At 40.4% G+C, this 21,317-nt stretch overlaps 1 protein-coding gene and 1 non-coding gene across 4 annotated transcripts in view; one reads left to right on the top strand and one right to left on the bottom strand.

The window, feature by feature from the left end:
- LOC114788346 (zinc finger MYM-type protein 4) overlaps positions 1-21,317 on the bottom strand; it is a 59,371-nt gene that overhangs the window by 1,680 nt on the left and 36,374 nt on the right. For 2 of the 3 annotated variants that reach the window (XM_028976840.1, XM_028976848.1), the window contains exons 18-27: positions 21,136-21,179; positions 20,820-20,970; positions 15,547-15,677; positions 10,493-10,589; positions 9,352-9,446; positions 9,068-9,218; positions 3,720-3,874; positions 2,940-3,054; positions 763-1,005; positions 207-330 (exon numbers count right to left, since the gene is read on the bottom strand). In XM_028976840.1, the coding sequence (XP_028832673.1) occupies positions 207-330; positions 763-1,005; positions 2,940-3,054; positions 3,720-3,874; positions 9,068-9,218; positions 9,352-9,446; positions 10,493-10,589; positions 15,547-15,677; positions 20,820-20,970; positions 21,136-21,179 (1,306 nt within the window). Of the gene's footprint in view, positions 1-206; positions 331-762; positions 1,006-2,939; positions 3,055-3,719; positions 3,875-8,270; positions 8,596-9,067; positions 9,219-9,351; positions 9,447-10,492; positions 10,590-15,546; positions 15,678-20,819; positions 20,971-21,135; positions 21,180-21,317 lie in introns of those variants that run through there. The other variant, XM_028976856.1, reaches the window with a different exon arrangement.
- Positions 1,708-1,778, top strand: trnag-gcc (transfer RNA glycine (anticodon GCC)). The gene has a single exon. It is a non-coding gene; the product is annotated as a tRNA-Gly (tRNA).

Below are 21,317 nucleotides of genomic sequence, written 5' to 3'. Positions count from 1 at the left end.
AACAGAGGTGTTGAATCTTCATGCACAACAATTGGCACAGGAATGTCACATTTCTCCTTGCAGACAGTCGCTATGCAAAACAAAAGCATGGTCCTGCGATGCCCAATCTTACACTATTGATACAACAATCCAATAGGAGAGACAGTAAAATCGGTGCAGGAAAAATGTAAAACTTGTGAAAATACAGTGCAGCTCTATTTTCTAACCATTTGGACAGGTAAAATTCATAGAGTCGGATGGGGCAGTGGAGAGGGTTCTCTGTATTCTCTGGCATTTCCAAATCTTCAAAGTCTTCCTCATTATCATCACCAGCAGGTAACTCAGGTAATTCTAAAACACAGAACAAAAATGTCTAAAGACTGCATATCACAAAGCAAATCAAGAAATGTTCACAGATTCAGATATTCTTTACTTGTATGTAGTGCTAAACCCTTTTACTCGAAATGCACACACAAAATCCAAGCCATGCTTCTCAATGCCCAATTCAATCACTTTGGATTACCTGTTGTAGTTTAAGTTTGATGTTAAACCAGTGTTCAATACCCAGATTGAAGAAATGTTCAGACACAAATCAAGGCTGAGATTGAGGCATTGCTTTTAAAAATACACTCTTATCTACTACCATTTGTCAATAGCCACACAAAAGCCGGAAAAGTCTAGATTACCTGAAGACTTAGGGAAAAACCAAAACTGCTGTCTGTTAAATAAGATCTCAGTCATGAAAGACCAACTTAGGGATCAAAATTGAACTCTAACGCTCACCTGTCTGGTCCATCCTCTTGCTGGCCAGGCTGAAGCGTAGGTAGGTGATTTTGCCGGTGGGAGTATTTCGGTAACAGTGGGAAATACCTGCAAATGCTAGGTGCTGATGCTGGCATAGAGTGGTGAACTGGAAGAACTTGGTAGCAAAGAAGAGCAGAGTGTTGAGCAAAATTAAGGGTGAGTAGGTTCCCAGCAGCTTACACTGCCACAAGTAATCCTCCTCCACACATGACTGGAGCAAGACTGGACCACATGCGTGCACAGGTAAGAAAAAGACATACAAAACAAAATCATTTTAAGCAGAAGGAAACAAAAGCCCACATAATAGACATAGTAGAATTATATTAACAGACTACTTAAATATGTACATGTAAGTGTACCCTGCTTGTATGCTCAAATTATGACACCAAATTGTGTCAATTAATGATCAAATCAAACCAAATAAAAAATGCATTTAACCACATTCAGCATGTTTAACTGCTTAAGAGTGTGTCCAAGAATTCTACACACAACAGCCCATAATGTGAAAATGTGTTTTGGGGAATGTATTAAAGGTAAATAAAACAACAAACAAACAAACAAACAAACAAACAAACAAACAAACAGAAAGCACATATACATACAGTGGGTATGGAAAGTATTCAGACCCCCTTAAAATTTTCACTCTTTGTTATACTTCAGTCATTTTCTAAAATAATTTAAGTTCATTTTTTTGCATATTGAATACAGACATTTGTTGTTGACGTTTTTGCAGATTTCTAAGCGAAGTTAATATGGTGTACTATGTGTACATTAATGAGGAAAAAAAATAACTTAAATTATTTTAGCAAATGGCTGCAATATAATGGTGAAAAATTTAAAGGGGTCTGAATACTTTCCATACCCACTGTAAGTATTCACAGCCTTTGCCATGAAGCTGAAAACTGAGATCACCGCTCATCAGCAGAATTGGTGGTTCAGTGGTAGAATTCTCGCCTGCCACGCGGGAGGCCTGGGTTCGATTCCTGGCCAATGCAGCTGTGCAGTTTTGGGGCAGTGGTGGCCTAGCGGTTAAGGAAGCGGCCCCGTAATCAGAAGGTTGCCGGTTCGAATCCCGATCCGCCAAGGTGCTACTGAGGTACCACTGAGCAAAGCACCGTCCCCACACACTGCTCCCCGGGCGCCTGTCATGGCTGCCCACTGCTCACTCAGGGTGATGGGTTAAATGCAGAGGACAAATTTCACTGTGTGCACCGTGTGCTGTGCATCACACGTGACAATCACTTCACTTTAAAGAAAACATTACATTTACATTTACAGCATTTATCAGACACCCATATCCAGAGCGACTTACAATCAGTAGTTACAGGGACAGCCCCCCTCCCCCGAAGCAACTAAGGGTTAAGTGTCTTGCTCAGGGAAACAATGGTAGTATGGTAGGTGGGATTTGAACCTGGGTCTTCTGGTTTATAGGTGAGTGTGTTACCCACTAGGCTACTACCACACAGCTACTAGGCCAAAACCATCCCTACAGTGAAGCATGGTGGTAGCAGCATCATACTGTGTGGATGTTTTTCAGCTGCAGGAACTGGGAGACTAGTCAGGATAGAGGGAAAGACATCCTGGATTAAAGGCTGGTCCAGAGTGCTCTTGAACTCAGATTGGGTGAGTTCTTTTTTCAGCAACCCTAAGCACACAGCCATGATGTCAAATAAGTGGCCTCAAGACAACTCTGTGAATGTCCTTCAGTGGCCCAGTCAAAGCCCAGACTTGAATCTGATAGAACATCTCTGGAGAGTTCTTAAAATGACTGTGCACTGACGCTTCCCATTCAACCTGATGGAGCTTGAGAGAGAAATGGGTGAAACTGGCCAAGGATAGGTGTGCCAAGCTTGTGGCATCATATTTAAAAAGACTGTAATTGCTGTCAAATGTGCATTGACAAAGTACTGAGTAAATATTTATATACTTCTGCTTTCTCAGTTTATTTTTTAATAAATTTGCCAAAACCAAGTTATGCACTGTATCTGTTGTCCTGCTGCACACAGCATTTTACAAAGCATTAGTCCTTTGCTTTTCACCTTGAATTAGTCATAAACCTCAGATTTAGTGTATTTGAATGATTGTAATACATGTAACATACAGAAGTACAAATAACAGACACTGACAGTCAAATATAAGACAATGTCCATGATTACCATGTGATTCCACAGTCCTTGTCCAGTTCCTCAACATTCTGGTTATTTCAGTGGCGAATTTGATGAATATCGAATCAGTAAAAATATTCTCATTCCTGTCATTGTCGATGAGATACTGAGGAAAAGCACAAAGCAAGGGCAGGGTGTGTTCAAAAAGAATATGTGCCAGACATGTTGTCTTAACTTATAAAATGGCCAATGCAAGTTTGTATACCAGGCAGGGACCTTCTATACCTTCTTTCTTTACATAATTGGTTACTGAGCAAAGTATGGCTTTAACAGTGTGTCATTACAGCAGTAAAAAAAGTAAATAAAAATGAAACAAAGAAAATATTTCTCTCAGACAAAAAGGAAAGTGTGTGTGACATTTCAGCCTATGCATCTTTGCATATATAAAAGATTTAATAAAGAGTGTCATGCAGTATTTCAATTACACAAAATGCGTTGTACAATATAATTCCACTATTGTTGCAGTGGTGTTAAAGTACCATCCCCTGTGGAAATATTGTAAAGATAATCTCTGCTGTTTAGCAAGTAGTTAAAGGCTGCAGTTTCTGTAAGAGAAAATTTGGTCTTCGCCATGAAACTGTGCATAACGAACAGTGACCCATACCATAGCAGTTTAGTATCAATACACATACCATTACAGCCCTATTACCAGTCCATATTTATGAGAAAGCCTATGAATGTTGTCCAAACTAAACAGGCGAGACTACAAGAAAAAAAAAATCAAACTGATGGAGGTCCGTGTGAATTGCAGGTTGGAACAGGAGGAATTACCTTCTGAATGCCCAAACAGAAGCAGAAGATGCGGTCGGCGGTGTATTGATGCCCATCCGGCTGCTTGACCTCTCTGACAAAATGGTACAGACTGTTACTCAATTCCGATGAGCAACATAATAGAATGTCCTCCTTGACCGGCATTGTCCTTATACCTTTAAATAGGACAGACAGTTGGTGTCAAATCAAGCAGTGATTGCTAATCATATTTTTAAAGTCAGCTAGTGAGAAATAGTAGAATTTTTTTTAGGTTAATAGCCAAATATGCGTAATTGTTTTTTGATTTCCTCCTACAGTTGTCCTTGTACATCCTCCAAACTTGTATGATTTTTATCCACCCTATATCCACGGGGTGTGATATTACTTTAACCCATTTCTTCAACATTTTTCCAGGGCAATCGTTCCCATTGACTTAACATAGGACCACTTTTAGCAACCACTATTTTAATCATAGATCATTCACTTTTTCACCCAAAATCTGCCAATGTACGGTCCTCTTTCCCGGTCCACCAAGGTGCTACAGAGCAAAGCACTGTCCCCACACACTGCTCCCTGGGCACCTGTCATGGCAGTCATGGTTGCCCACTGCTCACTAAGGGAGATGGCTTAAAAGCAGAGGACACATTTCATTGACTGCACCGTGTGCTGTGCTGCAGTGTATCACAATGACAATCACTTCACTTTCACTCTTTCAGCCCATTTTTCTCCATACACTTATGAAATATTCAGCCCATTCCCGGTTCCTCAGCACAAGTTTCACATATTCAAAATATGTAACCAATTAAATTTAAATTTACATACTCATTCTACCATCCAGTCATTTTTCTCGTCCCTCCATCCAACTACTCATTTTACTTTTCAGCCACAGCCTTCAGCCTTCCAACCACCACCAATTTCACCTATTCATTCCACCTCTGTCTCATCTCTTTATACTCCACTTGTCTTTTTCATCGCTTCTTCGAAATCCATTCATTTAAAAATTGTTCACCACATATATGCAAACTTCTTATATCTTCGCTAGTCCACCAGTAAGGGTCATTACCCATTAAAGCAACCACCCACTGACCTTCATAGATTTTCCACTTGTTTATTTCACCCCTTCATCTTCCCATTCACTACTGTTCAATTTATTGATAACCACAAAATGCATAATCAGCCTTATACAAAAGCCAAATGAAGACTAATATACAGTCCTGGAGAAACGTCTTGAGAATGACACAAATATTGGTTATCAAAAAGTTTGCTACTTCAGTTTTTTCAATCCTTTTGTCATTTGTTTCTTTGGTGTATTGAAGTATAATTACAAGCATACCATTCTGGAGTATGTGTTAGAAGGCTAGAAAGGGGAAAAAACATGTCCTGCGTTCAAGGCTGCCACACTAAAACCTTTAAAGTGCACAGAAACAATGGGCCAGGCCAAAGTTAGGTAGATCATGCCAATTTTTTGACATATGGCTTGCCTCGGCCCGACTTACAGATCACACACAATGTTGAAAAAAAATTTGTACGCTATTGTGTGAGGTGTGCTATTACTTTATTAAGCAATTGGGAGCTGGCGTGGCTGAGCTATTAATGCTCAAATAGGGTCAAATCCACATAGGAATGCATTTATTTTAGCATTGGTAGCATTTAAAAAAGGGTGCTGCAAGGAGTACTGCTAAAAAATAATTACAAACATTGTCCTTCAAAACAATCTTAAACCAGCCACTTCATTAGGATGCATGCTCTTTTGGGCACTTTATTACAACTGCCAGGTCCAGCAGCCATTTTGATAAGATGCATGCTAACATGCATGCTTGTTTTTGAACATGACACATCTTGGCCACGCCCTGTTAGCATTTTTTGACGTTAGCATGCTAACATTAAAACACTAACATTTGTAGTCATTTCGGCTACATACATGTTATACAGTACACAGTAAAAAACGAAATAAACTAATAACGCTGTAGGGTCTTGCGGTGCAGTTCCCAAAGCAGACCGTGATGCAGCTGGTGAGAATGCTCTCAATAGTCCCTCTATAGAAGTGGTGGAGATGGGTGGTGGGAGATGGTCTTTCCTCATCCTCTGCAGGAGGTTAGAGATGCTGCGGGGCTTTCTTGACTGTTGAGCTGGTGTTGAGAGTCCAGGAGAGGTTCTCCTCTAGATTAACACATCTTGACAAGCTCTATACAAGCTCCATAAATGTTAATTGGAGAGCGGTCCTTCTGTTTTCTTCATCTCCTTTGTTTTGTCCACATTCAAAAACAGATTGTTGACTTCACACCAGTCTGTCAGTCGTTGCACCTTCTCTCTGAATGCTGACTCATCCTTCTTCCTGATGAGTCACCAGTTTAGGAATGTCACGATTAAGCGGTTTCACGATTAACCGCGATTTAAAACGGCACAGTTAATTAATCGTAAAGGCTCCTCAACGCCGTGTTTCTGTTGCCGCTCTTAAAAACATAGATTATGACAATGCTATCAACAGCTTGGTGGCACTCGCCGGAACAAAAACGTTTAACCACCAGGGGTGCACTTGCGCTAGAAACACAGACAGTACAATCAGCGCATGACGGCTCACTTGACTGCGTTAAACAATGGCAGAGACAAAAGCTGAAAACGCTTTATTTCAACCAAAAAAGCGATTGAAGTCTGCCATATGGGAGTTTTTTGGATACCCCAAGAATACAGAGGGTCACATTCAAGACGATGGGTCGCCCACATGCAAAACGGCAAAAGGAGGTAATACCTCGAACATGACTCAGCACCTGCGGGATCATCATCCAGCTTTATACACCCAAGTAAAGGTAATACAAAATAACTGATTTAAACTGTTAGTAGCAAGTTATTTAATGAGTTGGAGGAAAAAGGCAGTGCCACAGTACAAAGTTCCAAAAAGGAACTACTTCTCCACAACAAAACTACCAGCCATGTACCAGGAGGTACGAGCTGGTGTGGAAGAACAGTAGTTGGCGGAGGGTGTGTGGTTTGGTGCAACCACAGACCTGTGGACCAGCACTGGTGGTGGAGGAGAACCATTTATGAGCTTTACAGTCCAATACATCTCTGCTGATTGGAAGCTTAAGTCTCACTGTCTTAAGACCACACAGCAGAGCATATCACAGAAATGATGGAAAACATGCTCATAGACTGGAAGATAAAGAAAGAGACTCTGTCTGGAATTACAACAGACAATGCCAGCAATATGAGGAAAGCCTTTGAATCATTTCCCTGTGCTTGGTTTTCTTGTTTTGGTCATAATTTAAATTTGGCCATTTCCAAGGTCCTTAAGGTGCCAAGGGTGGAATCCGCTATCAGAGCATGCAGGCATTTGGTGCAAGGGTTTGCTTGAAGCTGGAAACGGAAATGTGAGCTTCAAAAGAAGCAGGCACAATTGAACATCCCTCTGCATTCACTTATATATGATGTGGTTACCAGGTGGGGATCCACATTTGAGATGATTTCCAGGTTCTTAGAGCAGCAGCAGGCCATCTGTGGGGTGCTAGCAGAAGACAGAAGCACCTGGCATCTTATGCCTAAAGACAATGAAATCACTGTCCTGGAGGAAGTAAGCCAGCTCCTATGCCCACTCCATGATTTCACCGATGTCCTAGCCTCAGAGAAACAAGTTACACTTTCCTCTGTGAAGCCAGTCTTAGAGCACATAAACAATGAGAAAAGGGGGACGATAGCACTCTCACTAAAAAAATAAAACATGTTATGAAACAAGACCTGATAATGCAGCTGAGATACACAGAGGAAATGAAATATATGCAGTTTTGTGGATCCTAGTTTCAGAGAAAACTTTATTGAGAATCTGGATGAAACAGTCAAGGCATGCACCTGATGAAGCAATGGCACATGCATCACATTTAGAATCAGAACAGCCTCCAGAAGCAACCACAGAGAGCACCTCCACAAACACCACCACCAAAAGGAAAGAGAAGAGCCTGTCTGGGCTGTTACAGCAAATCACAGCAAAGAAGAACATGTCAAAAGCATCAGGAAGTGCAGTCACAGTGCCATCAATCCAAGAAAGAATTGACTCTGAGGTGAAACTGTACTTGTCCCTCCCTACAGTCAGTGCTGATAGTGACCCACTGGTGGAAAGCACATGTGGAAGAAATTCCAATGCTTTCAAAAGTGGCCAGAAAGTACCTTTGCATCCCTCAGAGGTCAAGACTGAGCACTGAGAATGTGAATATGCTCACATTTTTGCACTTTAATATAAACTGATAGAACTGAAGCAAGCACTCCAGACAAAAGAGCACTCCAATCCTGTCGCCTTTGAATGTTTATTTAAATAATATGTAAGCTTAAATTTAATTCTAAAGAAAGACTGTTTATTTTTGTTTTAACTATAATGCATCACTGTTTACATTATTATTTATGTTCCAAAAGGCAGTACCCATTTGTTCATGTTCCATTTATTCACAGTATTGTTTGTTTATGGTTTTTTATTTACAGCAGTAAATAAAAGGTAAAAACCTCTAAATAATGTGATTGTCTACATTGTGAAATAATCGTGATAATCGTGAAACCGTGATTATTTCCCAGACGATAATTGTGCCATCAAAATCTAGAATCGTGACATCCCTACCACAGTTGTGTCATCAACAAACTTGATGATGTTGCACAGTCGTGGGTCAGCTGGGTGAACAGAATTTGGACTGAGCACACAGCCCTGAAGGGCTCCAGTAGTCAGTATGGTGATGCTGGAGATGCTGTTCCTGATCAGGACAGACTGAGGTCTCTCAGTCAGGCGGTCCAAGATCCAGTTGTAGATGGAGGTTTTCAGGCCCAGCAAGCTTAGCTTCTTGACCAGGTGATGAGGAATGATGGTGTTGAATGTTGAACTGAAGTCTTGTGCATGTGTCCTTATTGTCCAGGTGGGTGACTGTCAGATGCAGGGTGGTGGCGATGGCATCGTCCGTGGAGCAGTTCACATGATAGTACAATTATTAGTGTTAACAATAGCATGTTAAGATGCTACCATTAACAGGCTAAAATGCCATAGAAAATCCTAAAAAAAAAATCTTAAATTTCAGCCAATTTCACAAAATAAACAAATGTTTATCTTTTTACGGCCTTCCCACTTACGTTTCTTTCTTCCTCTGATCTCTTAACCTTCTAAACCAAAATGTTTGTTCACAAAATTTATTTTTCAAATTTTTCATTATTTCTTACAAGGCTTTTGTTGTAATACTTTTTACCTAAATTAATTTTGCTGATAGCTGTCAACTAAATTATGATATTGAAATGCTGCAGTGATGCCACAGTCTTTCAGTGCAAACTGTTGCCATGCCAACAGTGAGAGGCAACAGCAGGCTATTGTGTACAATTTCTGAATAATAAACATTCAGACTCACCAGACGTTTTGTTGATCTCAGATCTAGATTGTTGGTTTCTCCACTGAATCCAGCTGTGCCAGGCCCTCACCCCAAATGTGGAGTTCAGCTTTGAACAATCAGAAGGCATGACTTCACCGGTCGACACATCTGGTGCTATATGCTTACAACTCTGTAAAAAATTAATAAACAATAAATACTATTACAATACTATATAAAATAATGCTATTTTTCTTTAAACTCAAACTAACTAAACATTCAAATGACACAACCTAGCAACCCTGCGCCTAAACAAAAACACACACCTGTTTCCTCGGAGGAAGTTTTTCTTGTGGTTTCCTGCATAGTTTGTGCTTACGGGCCAGTCTGTGTTCTGGTCTGATATTTAGATCACCAATATCTAAAAGGGGAAAATAGCCATGTCAGAACAACTCTTTGAGATGACAGCTGATAAGAAATGCACATAAGCTTTTAATGATACTGAAAGTATCACTTCAGTCTAAACTCTGCACCTAATATTATCTACTGCAGTTTTGAAAAATTCTTTACAAAGTGTTGAGGAAATATGGGGAGGACCTGAAGAAGGCAGCATTGTTGACTTAAGTTGATTAAGTTGACTTGATCTGGACAAGCGGCTGTGTTTTCCAAAGCACATCACCACAACAACACTGCATCCTAACATAGTCATCCTTTCCAATTTCACCAAACAGGTGGTGGAACACGAATAGATGAAACTAGTGCAGTCAGAAGTTGGGAGCCTGGCCTGGATGACATACAGTCAGCCTATCGTGGTGGGAAATTGGGGCTCTGCAGACTGATCTATAAGCAGTCATTGTGTGCATCTTCCCACAGCAACCCTGACTCAATTTAATAATTGCAGCGTTACAATTATTAAAATTGTGTTTATTAATATCGCGATTTCAGATTGATTTCAATATGTCATTCAGCCCTATTGTGTATCATGTGCTGTGCTGCACAATGACAAATCACTTTCGACTGTAATGCTTCGCTACTTTGGAAGCCATGACAAGTCAGTGGAGATAATGTTTTAGGTTAGGGATGGGAAATTATCTGGGTGGAAAAAGCATGAGAAACGAGAGGTAACCTTTCAGCTTATGATGACATAAAAGGACATATCCCAGATCAGACCGTATTATTGGTCAAAGCAATATTTACACCTATCACAATTTTTGCGACTGCAGGAACGTAGACAGGCTAGAAGGAAATCAAAAAATCAAGAAACATGCTTTATGATATTGATAATGCCTTTAAAGGTACTCAGGCAACTCAAGTCTCACACACAGACACAAATGACTACCAGTTCACAAACCAAGCCTTGTACTTTACAGATTACTGCAGCATTCTGACTTGGCAAGTGTCCTCCCTTATTATTCATATTAGCATAGTTTTTTTTAAATATAACAGGTGATCAAAATGACCTCTGACCTTCAACAGACACAAGTTTGTCCTCCCCCTCTTCCTCATCATTAGTCCCCTCTAGAGTGCCATCAGGTTTAGAGGGCACAATCAGGGGAACAGGCACCTGCAGCAGGGCACACAAACATCAGGATGCTTTTAGCACATAACAATAAAATAATCACCTCAAGCCATTCTTGATACCCCATACAATACCCCATAAAGACAACATGAAAAAGGTTTTTTATAAAAAAAAAAAATATTCGGACCCCCTTATATTTTTCACTCTTTGTTTTATATTGCAGTAATTTGCTAAAATAATGTTATTTTAGCAAATAAAGTTATTTTTTTCCTCATTAATGTACACACAGTACCGCATATTGACAGAGAAACACAGAATTGTTGACATTTTTACTAATTTATTAACAAAGAAAAACTGAAATATCACATGGTGATAGACCCTTTGCTGTGTAAATTTAACTCAGGTGCTGTCCATTTCTTCTGATTATCCTTGAGATGGTTCTTCACCTTCATTTGACTCCATCTGTGTTTGATTGGACTTGATTAGGAAATCCACATAACCTGTTTATATAAGACCTTACAGCTCACAATGCATGTCAGAGCAAATGAGGATCATGAGATCAAAGAAACTGCCTGAATAGCTTAAGGACAAAAAATTCTGCTAGAATTAAGGTTCCTAAGCGGACACTGGTCTCTATAATCCTTAAATGGAAGACGTTTGGGATGACCAGAACCCTTCCTAGAGCTGGCCATCCAGCCAAACTGAGCTATTAAGGGAGAAGAGTCTTGGTGAGAGACGTAAAGAAGAACCCAAAGATCAGTGTGGCTGAGATTCAGATATGCAATCAGGAGATGGGAAAGTTGTAGACAATCACTGCAGCCCTCCACCAGTCAGGGCTTTATGGCAGAATGGCCCGATGGAAGCCTCTCTTGAGCCCACATGGAGTTTTCTTAAAAACCCCTGAAAGACTCCAAGATGTTCAGAAATAAGATTCTCTGGTCTGATCAGACCAAGATTGAAGTTTTTGGCCTTAATTCTAAGCGTTATGTGTGAAGAAAACCAGGCACTTTTGTCCAATACAGTCCCAACAGTGAAGCATGGTGGTGGCAGCATCATACTGTGGAGGTGTTTTGCAGCTGCAGGGACAAGACAACTGGTTGCAATCGAGGGAAAGATAAATGCAGTCAAGTACAGGGATATCCTTGTCCAGAGTGCTCTGTTTCTGCTGCTTTGAAAGTGTCAATGAGCCACATAAACTGCACGATCATGAGAGAAGGGACTTAGTCATCCCCAGTCCCACCAAGGATGGGACTGCTGCTTTCCTGGCGTTCACTCTCCTGAAGGCTCTCCTCACGTAATGCTCGGTGATTATGAACGTGTTTTCAGTGCTGGCAGTGCTTCTTGTCTGCAGCTGTTGGAGACGCTAGCCGTAGCTAGTCCCGTTACATGCTTGATATGGTAAAGACAATAATTGGCTTCTTTTAGTGGAGCAAGCAGCTAATGTCACTCAACAAGACTGCGTAGTTTGCTTGGGGCCACGACCATTATTGCAGGTAATACCAGCGGTTTACCTGTTGTTCATATATCCAACAACAATAAGTAACCTATTATTCAAATTAGATAGGTGCCTGCAGACTGGCACAGGAGAAGCTAACAGATCCAACATACATAGACGCAATTGGGGTTCCCAGGGGGGTGCCTGATGAAAATAAGTTGGCAAATCAAATAGCAGCAGGATTCGAATCGATCTTGTGTTGGTGGTGTACGATTAATAAGAACATGGACAGGATCAACCTCATCCGCTACAATGTTCAGAAACTAGGAAATTGGACACAAGACGGTTTTGAGACCATGCATGGGCAATTATCCGCCACTTCCCTAAAGGCTTTTCAAAACAGAATAGCGCTGTATATGCTCCTGACTGATGCGCAATGTTTGGAGAGCAATGCTGGTCGTTCATACCAAACAACACAGCTGCTGGAGGCAGTCTGACATTGGCCATTGACGGCCTGCGCACCCTCAACCGGAAGATGAAGGAGCATTCAGGGGTGGAAACTACGATGTGGGATTCCTGGATGAATGTATTTGGGAAATACAATGCCTTAGTTCAATCTGTTTTAACATCTATGGCTGTATTTGCAGCAATTCTGACCTTGTGTGGATGTTGTTGTATTCCTTGTCTTTGCAGTCTTGTGACTACGGCTTTATCCAGGGAGGTTGATCCCTCACAGTTATACCCGCTTTTGGAGCCCAGTGACTGACAGTTGAGCCAACTGTTCCGAGAATCTCTTTGAGAATTAAAGCAACAAACCCTTTGAGTGTAAATGTATTGCCCAGTTTATGAACTTAAAGTCAAAAATCCTAAAGGAAGAGGTTATTAGGGAAAATAACAAAAAAAAATAAAAATAAATGATAAACAGGGGGGAAATGTTGGAAAATGTATATAAGTTATCATGCAATTACCTTTTATCACCTTTTTGACATATATATGTCACATGTATTAAACTGTATTAATCTTTTGAATATGTGCACTATATTAAATCATTAGTCTCTTGGATGAGAAACTGGTGGGCTAAAGGTTGCTTGCAGAACAGAATGACCGCGACTTGATAAGAGGAGGCCTGCAGCCATGGAGAAGCAAGAAACCATTGAGCATGACCTTGTGATGGAGCGTCTACCAAGAGACAAGCCTACATGCAAATTATAAGCTTATATGGTGTGATCCTGTGATGAATGTACCGCCCTGTATTAAATAAAAAGAGAGGAAGCGGAAGAGACGGCAGAGCTTTTGGAGGCATGATCGTCTCTGATCGCTCTCCTTGCAAGTAAAAAGAGCTCAACTGCTTCGTGTCATTTCTCTCTGGTTTATAAGTGTTGGATAAGACGAATAACTCTAACAGTAGCATTGCTAGCCTCTTTAGCTGCAGCCTCAAAGCGAGCATAGAAAGTGTTCAGCTCGTCTGCCAGAGACACGTCCACATTCTTCATACCGGATGTTGGTGCTTTATAATCCATGATTGTCCTTAGTCCCTGTCACAGGCTCCTAGAGTCACTCTGTTTGAGGTGTGACTTCAGTTTCTTCCCATAGCGCTGCTTCGCTTCCTTAAGCCCTTTCCTGATGTTGTACGACGTATGGTCCTATGTCCCTGGAAGCAAGCCCTGCGTTATAGGTTGTGGTGCAAGATTTCAGACTGTCGCGGATGGTCTTATCCACCCATGGCTTCTTATTGGGAAATGTTCTGACGATCGTTTTCTGAACGGTATCGTCCGTTAGTTTCCCAATGAAACTCACAACTGCTTCCGTATATTTGCTGATGCTTCCAGAATTGTTACGAAACATGTTCAAGTCTCCGTCATCCAGTGTGTCCTGAACAGCGGACACCGATTTACCTTCCAGCGTGCAACCTCCCTTTAAACCAGAACTTCCTGTTTGAGCCTTTGTTTGTATTTAGGCATGAGGAAGATGGTGGTATGGTCGGATTTACCAAACGGTGGATGAGATTCTGCCCTGTAACCATCCTTGATTGTAGTGTAGCACTGGTCCAGTGTCCTTTCACCCTGGTGGGGCAGATGACATGTTGGTGAAAGTTTGGCGCTGTGCGTTTGAGGCTGGCATTATTAAAATCCCCTGCCACAATAAGCGCAGAGTCCAGGTGCTGTGTCTGGTGATGAGTGAGTGCCTCATGCAGCTCGCATAATGGCAGTGTCCGTGTCCGCTTTCATTGGAATGTATGTGGCGCTGATGATGACCGATGTGAACTCCCTAACTCGGCCGGCTGGATGCACCGCTGGGTTCAGCCATGTCTCGGTGAAGCAGAGGAGGTTGCAGTTCCGGATGTCTCTCTGGAACTTTACCCTGGCCCTGAGGACATCAAGCTTGTTCTCCAGTGACTGGACGTTGGTGAGCAGGATGCTAGGCAGAGGTGCGCAGTGTGCATGGGCTCTCAGCCTGTTCCTGATGCCGGTTTGTTTCCCCCGGGGCTGCCGCTTCACATAACGTCCTTTGTTCTTCCTCAGGATCTCATTTAGCCAGCTGGGATCCAGAGCAGTTAAAATCTTTGAATTGTAAGTGCCTTGTATACTAATAGAAACAAGAGTGTCTCTACTGTACTTAATACACTCAATGGTGGTGGATTTGCCAGTGAAGGGTTGTTGAAAACAAGTTTAAAAGACAAAAACAAACTAAACAGGGTCAGAGCAGTCGCGACGGCAGCCGACCTCACCAGCACCTCACTAATTTTAAACCACTCTTGATAAGGGAATCTGATAAATGCCGTAAATGTCAGGGAGGTGACAAAAAAAAAACTATGTCAGAGCTCCAGGGGTCCTCTATGTACAGAGGAGAACCTTTTAGAAGGACAACCATCTCTGCAGTAATCCACAAATCAGTCCTGTATGGTACAGTGGCCATTCAGAAGAGAGGTATGGTAGTGGCCAAAAGGCACTTGAAGGACTCTCATACCATGAAAAATTCTCAGGTCTGATGAGACAAAGATTGGACTCTTTTGTGTGAATGCCAGGCGGCACTGCTAATTACCAGGCCAACACCATGCCTACAGTGAAATATGGTGGTAGTATATCATTGTGTGGGGATGTTTTTCAGCTGCAGGAACTGGCAGACTGGGAGGGACAGATGACTGCAGCAATGTACAGTGACATCCTGGATGAAAACCAGCTCCAGAGCACTTTTGAACTATTCATCTTTCAGCAGGACAACAACCCTAAGCACACAGCAAACACATCAAAGGAGTGTCTTCAGGACAGCTCTGTGAATGTCCTTGAGTGGCCCATCCAGAGTCCAGACTTAAATCCAATTGAACCTCTCTGAAGAGAGGTTAAAATGGCTGTGCTCCAACGGTTCCCATCGAACCTGATTGAGAGGATAGGTGTGCCAAGCTTGTGGCATCACAGTGTGCATGGGCCAAAAAGACTTGCGGCTCAAAAAGATTTGAGGCTGTAATTGCTGGCAAAGGTGCATTGACTAAGTCTTGTGCAAAGGCTCGGAATATGTAAATGTGATCTCTCTATTTGGTCAAAACCTTAATGGTCAAAAGGTACCTACCAGAACAGGAACTCCTATAGGTACCGGCGTGTACTGAGTGTACATGTGCATGGGGACAGGGAGGAATACTGGTACAGGCACAGGAACAGGAAAAGGCATCAGTCGCACCTTCTCCCCAGTTTCACTTTCCACTGCAGGAAGAAATATAACTCATGTGATGTAATGTTATAGAAACCTACTGGTCAAAAAGCAATTCATTTATTAATTAGAATTTCCAAGATACATCTATTTGTAGATATGCAAAACCACAGTTAGGGTTTCAAGGAAAGGTTTTTTAGAGCAGAATTCACTCAAACAGGCCCAGGGTTTGTAAGCCCTAATTTGGAGTCCTAAACCAGTTCCTCCAGAATCTTGTGATGTTTCCATGTTTTCTGCATGAAAGTGCGGTTAAATATTGAAGAAAATTTGATCAATCCAACTTTGAAAACCTATTACCCTTTGAATTTCAAAAGTTTTTTTATATTAAAACAATGATTCTGATTACTTTGCATATACAATAATTTTAATGTGTATTTTCAATACCAATTAATTTACAGTAAAAGACTCAAGGACCAAATTTAAGTAATATTATTCAGTGTGCTTGAAATAAAAAAATCAAGGTCAGAAATTAAACTCCAAAAAAAGTGTTATCATCCAGCAAACTACGCATTAGCAATTAGCAATCACCTTGACTCAGCATTCAGCCTATCTAGTTACACTCTGGCCATAAAGTTACATGCTGGTGGCTTAATGAATCAATTGGTGACTCAAAATAATAGAATATATCGCAATAAGATTATGATAGCCCTTTAATGCTGTTGAAATACCCCATGTCACAAGTGTTGTTTCCAGATTCATGCTGTAAATTTTCAGCATCAATATCCTTACTGATCCTCAGCCAACATTCTCTGCAGAGCTGAAACGTTCTCTGAAATGGAATCCAATTTTGCGATCGATAATCACAGTGACAGTCTGAGCACCAATAGCTCTGCTCACTCCTGTAATCATCCCGGCCAGTCAAGTTGGGTTAAGGGCGACTGTTACAGTTCTGTTCAATCTTGGATAAACTAAGGCAATGCCTAATCGAATCAAATGAGACCTGTTATCATGTTTCTGATATCAACAACAACATTTATTTCTTATATAGTCAATAATCAGATACAATTGTCTCAATGGGCAAAAAAAAAAAGAAAAAAAAGAACGAAAGCTTGGGAAGGAGTGATTCGGAGAGGGGCCCCCTTCCAGGGTAGATTGAGCCTGCAATTGGTGCAGGATTTGTGATGATTTGTCCGAGAAAAGTATATATTAAAAAAAACTATATGTAAATAATGCTCCCTAATTCATGTTCCGTTTCCCATGTTTCCTGCTTCCCAGCTGGTTTGTTTTTGGTGTTACTCTATATGTAGTGTGGGATTTGTATAAATGTTTGGATTTGTGTTTGGGGTATCTTTGTTATTTTTTATATTTGCAGGCTATGTGATAGGGAAGCTAATTTCTGTTAATAGTTTTGAGAATAGCTTTACTGCTCTATCATGCTGTCAGCATTAAAAAGTGAAAGTGAATTGATTAACTGCAGCGCAGCACACGGTTGCAGCACAGAAACAAAATGTGTCCATGTATACCATGTATACACCTGTAACTTTGTGTGAGAATTATTGTCCCTTTGTGATTACTACTGAGCTGTGGTGTTTGGAAACTTGGTGTTTTGTCTTTTTTAAATGTTTTATTTAATTGTTTATTGACAATTCATTATGGAGAATCTGATATTTATTTAGCAGCCATGTTGGTACACTTAAAATACAGCATGGTGCCTGAATGCTGTCAGCCAGTGTCTAAACTTTTGACTGGTAGTGTATTGGGGCAGTGGTGGCCTAGCAGTTAAGGAAGCGGCCCTGTGAACAGAAGGTTCGAATCCCGGTCTGCCAAAGGAACAAAGCACCGTCCCCATACACTGCTCCCCCGGCGCCTGTCATGGCTGCAAACTGCTCAGGGTTATGGGTTAAAAGCAGAGGACACATTTTGTTGAGTGCACCATGTACTGTGCTGCAGTGATTCACAATGACAATCACATCACATCACATTCACTTTTATATATTTATTGCAATTTTCAATGCATAACAGAAAATGATCTTTGTATTCAATTGCACTTATCTTGGCCCATACAAAGGAGAGGTTTGCCTTCTCCAAGCACCTGATCAATGCTGTGCTGCTGCAGGGAGTACAACAAACAGTTCCCTAAAAACTAAACTGTCACTCATTTACAACAATGAGTTCAGGAACTGCAGGTTGAGCAGAACAACCTCCAGGATGGAGGTTGTGATGCATAAGAATGGTGTTTTGGCGTATCATAGTGGTGATATGTGGTTAGAACTCATCTGAAAAATTACTTGCAAAAGTGTGTCCCACCAAAAAGTGTTGCAACTGGTTACTGCACATGATTCAAATTATACCGCAATATAGATTTTAGGCCATATCGCCCAGTGAACATCTGAAATATTTTTTCAATACAGAAAAAAAATCAGTGTTTGAAATGCAAAAGCTAACAAAAATGAATGAGTTTTCTTCCATTGGTAAACTATTTAGTAATGGATGCAACAAATGATAGTTATCTACATTTTTTTACTGCAACGCACTCACTGAGAGTTGCAGACTTGCGCAACCAGCAGAGGCAAATCACCAAGACGGAGTCTCACTTATTTCTTCAGGCATTTTAGATTGCAAAAAGGACAGGGTTGCTAAAGATTTTCAAGGTGGTTGGTAGGGTTCATGCAAGTTCATGAATTAAAAATTGATGTTCAAATTTATAGTGACAGGTCTAACTGTCATTTTTATTTTATTTTGGCTAATGAATTTTTTTTTATGATGTAAAGATTTACATTTACAGCATTTGGCAGACACCCTTGTCCAGAGCAACTTACAACATGCTATCAAGTTACTATCAGTGAAAGTAAACACTTCTGGTTCACTAGGACAGAAAATATGAATACAATCATTCTACGCAATCAGTTGGAGTTAGTTAAATAAAAGTCAGAACATGACTCTGTGAACATACGGTGCAGTGTGAGGTAGAATAAGGGCTGTGAGGTAGGATGGTGTTACCCCATTATTGGAGTAGGCCAGCATCAGTATTTTAAATCTGATGCAGACCGCTACTCAGATCTAGTGGAGACAGCGTTGCAGTGGGGGGATGTGTGAAAATTTGGGACGGTGAAAATGCAGTCATGCTGTTTTGTTATAAATAATAACCAAAATACTGTTATGTAAAAAATTCTGGAATTTTCTGACTTTTCTCACAATATTTCTGATCCAAAGGTGGAAATGTCAAACTAGCCATGTGGCCCATCATTTATATTTATATTTAAGGCATTTGGCAGATGTCCTTATCCAGAGCAACTTACAATCAGTTGTTACAGGGACAGTCCCCCCCTGGAGCAACTTAGGGTTAAGTGTCTTGCTCAGGGACACAATGGTAGTATGTGGTATTTCAACCTGGGTCTTCTGGTTCATAGGCAAGTGTGTTACCCACTAGGCTACTACCACCATTTATAAGCTATCCTTTATATCGTAGGTATCCCACAACTGTGAAAGACAGAATTAAAAAACACACCAAAGGCTATTTAATACACATTGAGTTGAACATTAGAGTGATACAGAGAGCTTAAAGAAGGTCAAAAGCTACCGTAGCACTATTTTGAGTGCATAGAATGGAGCATATTCAGAGAAGCAGCGACATAGATATTAACCAGAGCTGGGTTGTAAAGAGTTACATTTAGTCCATTACATTTCTTTGAGTAACTTTATGAATAAAAGTTACTTCTAAGAGTAGGTTTACAACGTAATACTTTTTACTTTGACTTGAGTACTTTAGTGAATAAGAAGCTTCACTCTTACTTTTTTAAAACCATTTATTATTATTATTATTATTATTATGATTATTATTAAGCAATACCAAAATTTGCTCTTTTACCATTTTTCTGTCTGAATACATAGTTTCCAAAAATAAATGAGATATGACATTCAAACAATTACTCAGTACTTGAGTAGTTTTATCACTAGATACTTTTGTAGTCTTACTTCAGTTTTTGGCTATTCTACCCACCTCTGATATTACCTAATAATGCAGTCACAGCAATGGTATACATTTCCAAAGGCATTGAGGTTGTCACCATCATCAAAACCATGGTTTATGGCAGACATTATCAAACTGATGAAAAAGCAGTATGCCATTTTCAGAGCAAACAACAACGCGGTGCTTAAAGCAGCAAGAACAACCTGAATTGGGGCATCAAGCTGGATAAACGTGCAAAGGAAATTCACAGAGACTTAACCTGTTCAAACCAGTTTTGCATCTGCCAGTTCATGGAAATTGCCAGTAGATTCCTTTTCAACAGGAATAGCAGTGGGCTGCTACACAAAGGATCTAATGTATATATGTTAGACACTTTAAAAATGTCAGCGGGCAAAAGCAGCTTCATCATTAATTCTGCAGCATCAAGCTTGCTAGACAATGTGAATAGCAAAAGCACATTCTGGAAGTATTTTGGATATCAACCAGATGAATGGGGAAAAACAAAAATATGTGCACATGCCCATTTGCAAGAAGTGCTTTAAAGTTTTTGCTATCAAAGCAAGCAGCAAAACAAATATAGGAAAGCATTTGAAAGACCATCAGTTTTGAGAGATAAACAATATGAACATTTTAATTGCCAGTCAAGCAATACTTTGCTATTCCTTCGCTTCTCTCCCCATGTTTTAAGAATATGTAATTGCATAACGCACATATATTTTTGCACTTTTGAAGCATGACAAGCAAGGTGTGTTTTTTTTTTTTTGCTCAATTTGTCCTTATTGATTAAAAAAAACTATTGAATATTTCTTGTGTTTGCTTTTTCTCCCCCTACACACACTACAGAATTAATGTCCCCTACACACACTACAGAATTAAAAGTCCATGCCGGCCTTTTAAGAAGTTTCCCTATTGTCCTGTAGCCCATCCTAGCCTTGTTCAGGGCTATAATTTTGTCCCACACATGCGAATGCTGATTTAAAAAAATATCTTGTAAAAGATCATTTTTTTAATTGAATCAGAATTGTTTTTGCACCTTGTAAATTTACCTAAGTATATATTCTGTTTTCTGAATATGAATCATTATTGCCTTTAGATATATCCAAACTAAATTAGCCTTTATTTGTGGAGCACTTTTGATGCAGAATAATCAAAAGCTAATCCAGCTAATGATAAGATAGTATGATTCTAAGGATGATCAGTGTCATGCCGCATAGTATAGGTGTACCTGTCATTCCATGGTTTGTGTGTGGCATGCCTGTGTCCAGTGAACACTGTATGGCCTGATCCTCTGTAAGTGGCTTGCACATCAATGCTTTATTCTTCAAGAGGCGGCGTGGGGGGGTGGTTAGTTTTGTGCAGTCTGTCTGAGTGCTTGCCTTCACAGAAAAACACAAGAGAACGTGAACAATCCCACAATAAAATTGGATGATTTATGTATTCATCTATATTTTTACACACAAAACGCATGGTAGACAGATGAGTGCATGTGGGCTATGTGTGTGGTTCACAGAGGTTCACAGAAGACAATAAGAGATGCTCACATCGTCAATGACCTTTGATTGGCCTTTAGTAGTAGGAAGAGTTCCTACATTTGTGAAGAGAAAAAAAAAATTAAGTAAATATGCACAGTACTGTGCAAAAGTCTAAAAAAACAGCAAACAGTCAAACAATGAACAAATCAAACCATTTATTGCAGACTTCACTCATTTTAATTAAACAATGG

The sequence above is a fragment of the Denticeps clupeoides genome, chromosome 1 (assembly GCF_900700375.1).
Source record: "Denticeps clupeoides chromosome 1, fDenClu1.1, whole genome shotgun sequence".
NCBI classification, from domain to species: Eukaryota; Metazoa; Chordata; class Actinopteri; order Clupeiformes; family Denticipitidae; genus Denticeps; species Denticeps clupeoides.
Note: the sequence above shows the minus strand (reverse complement) of the source record. Positions and strands in the feature narration are given on the sequence as shown.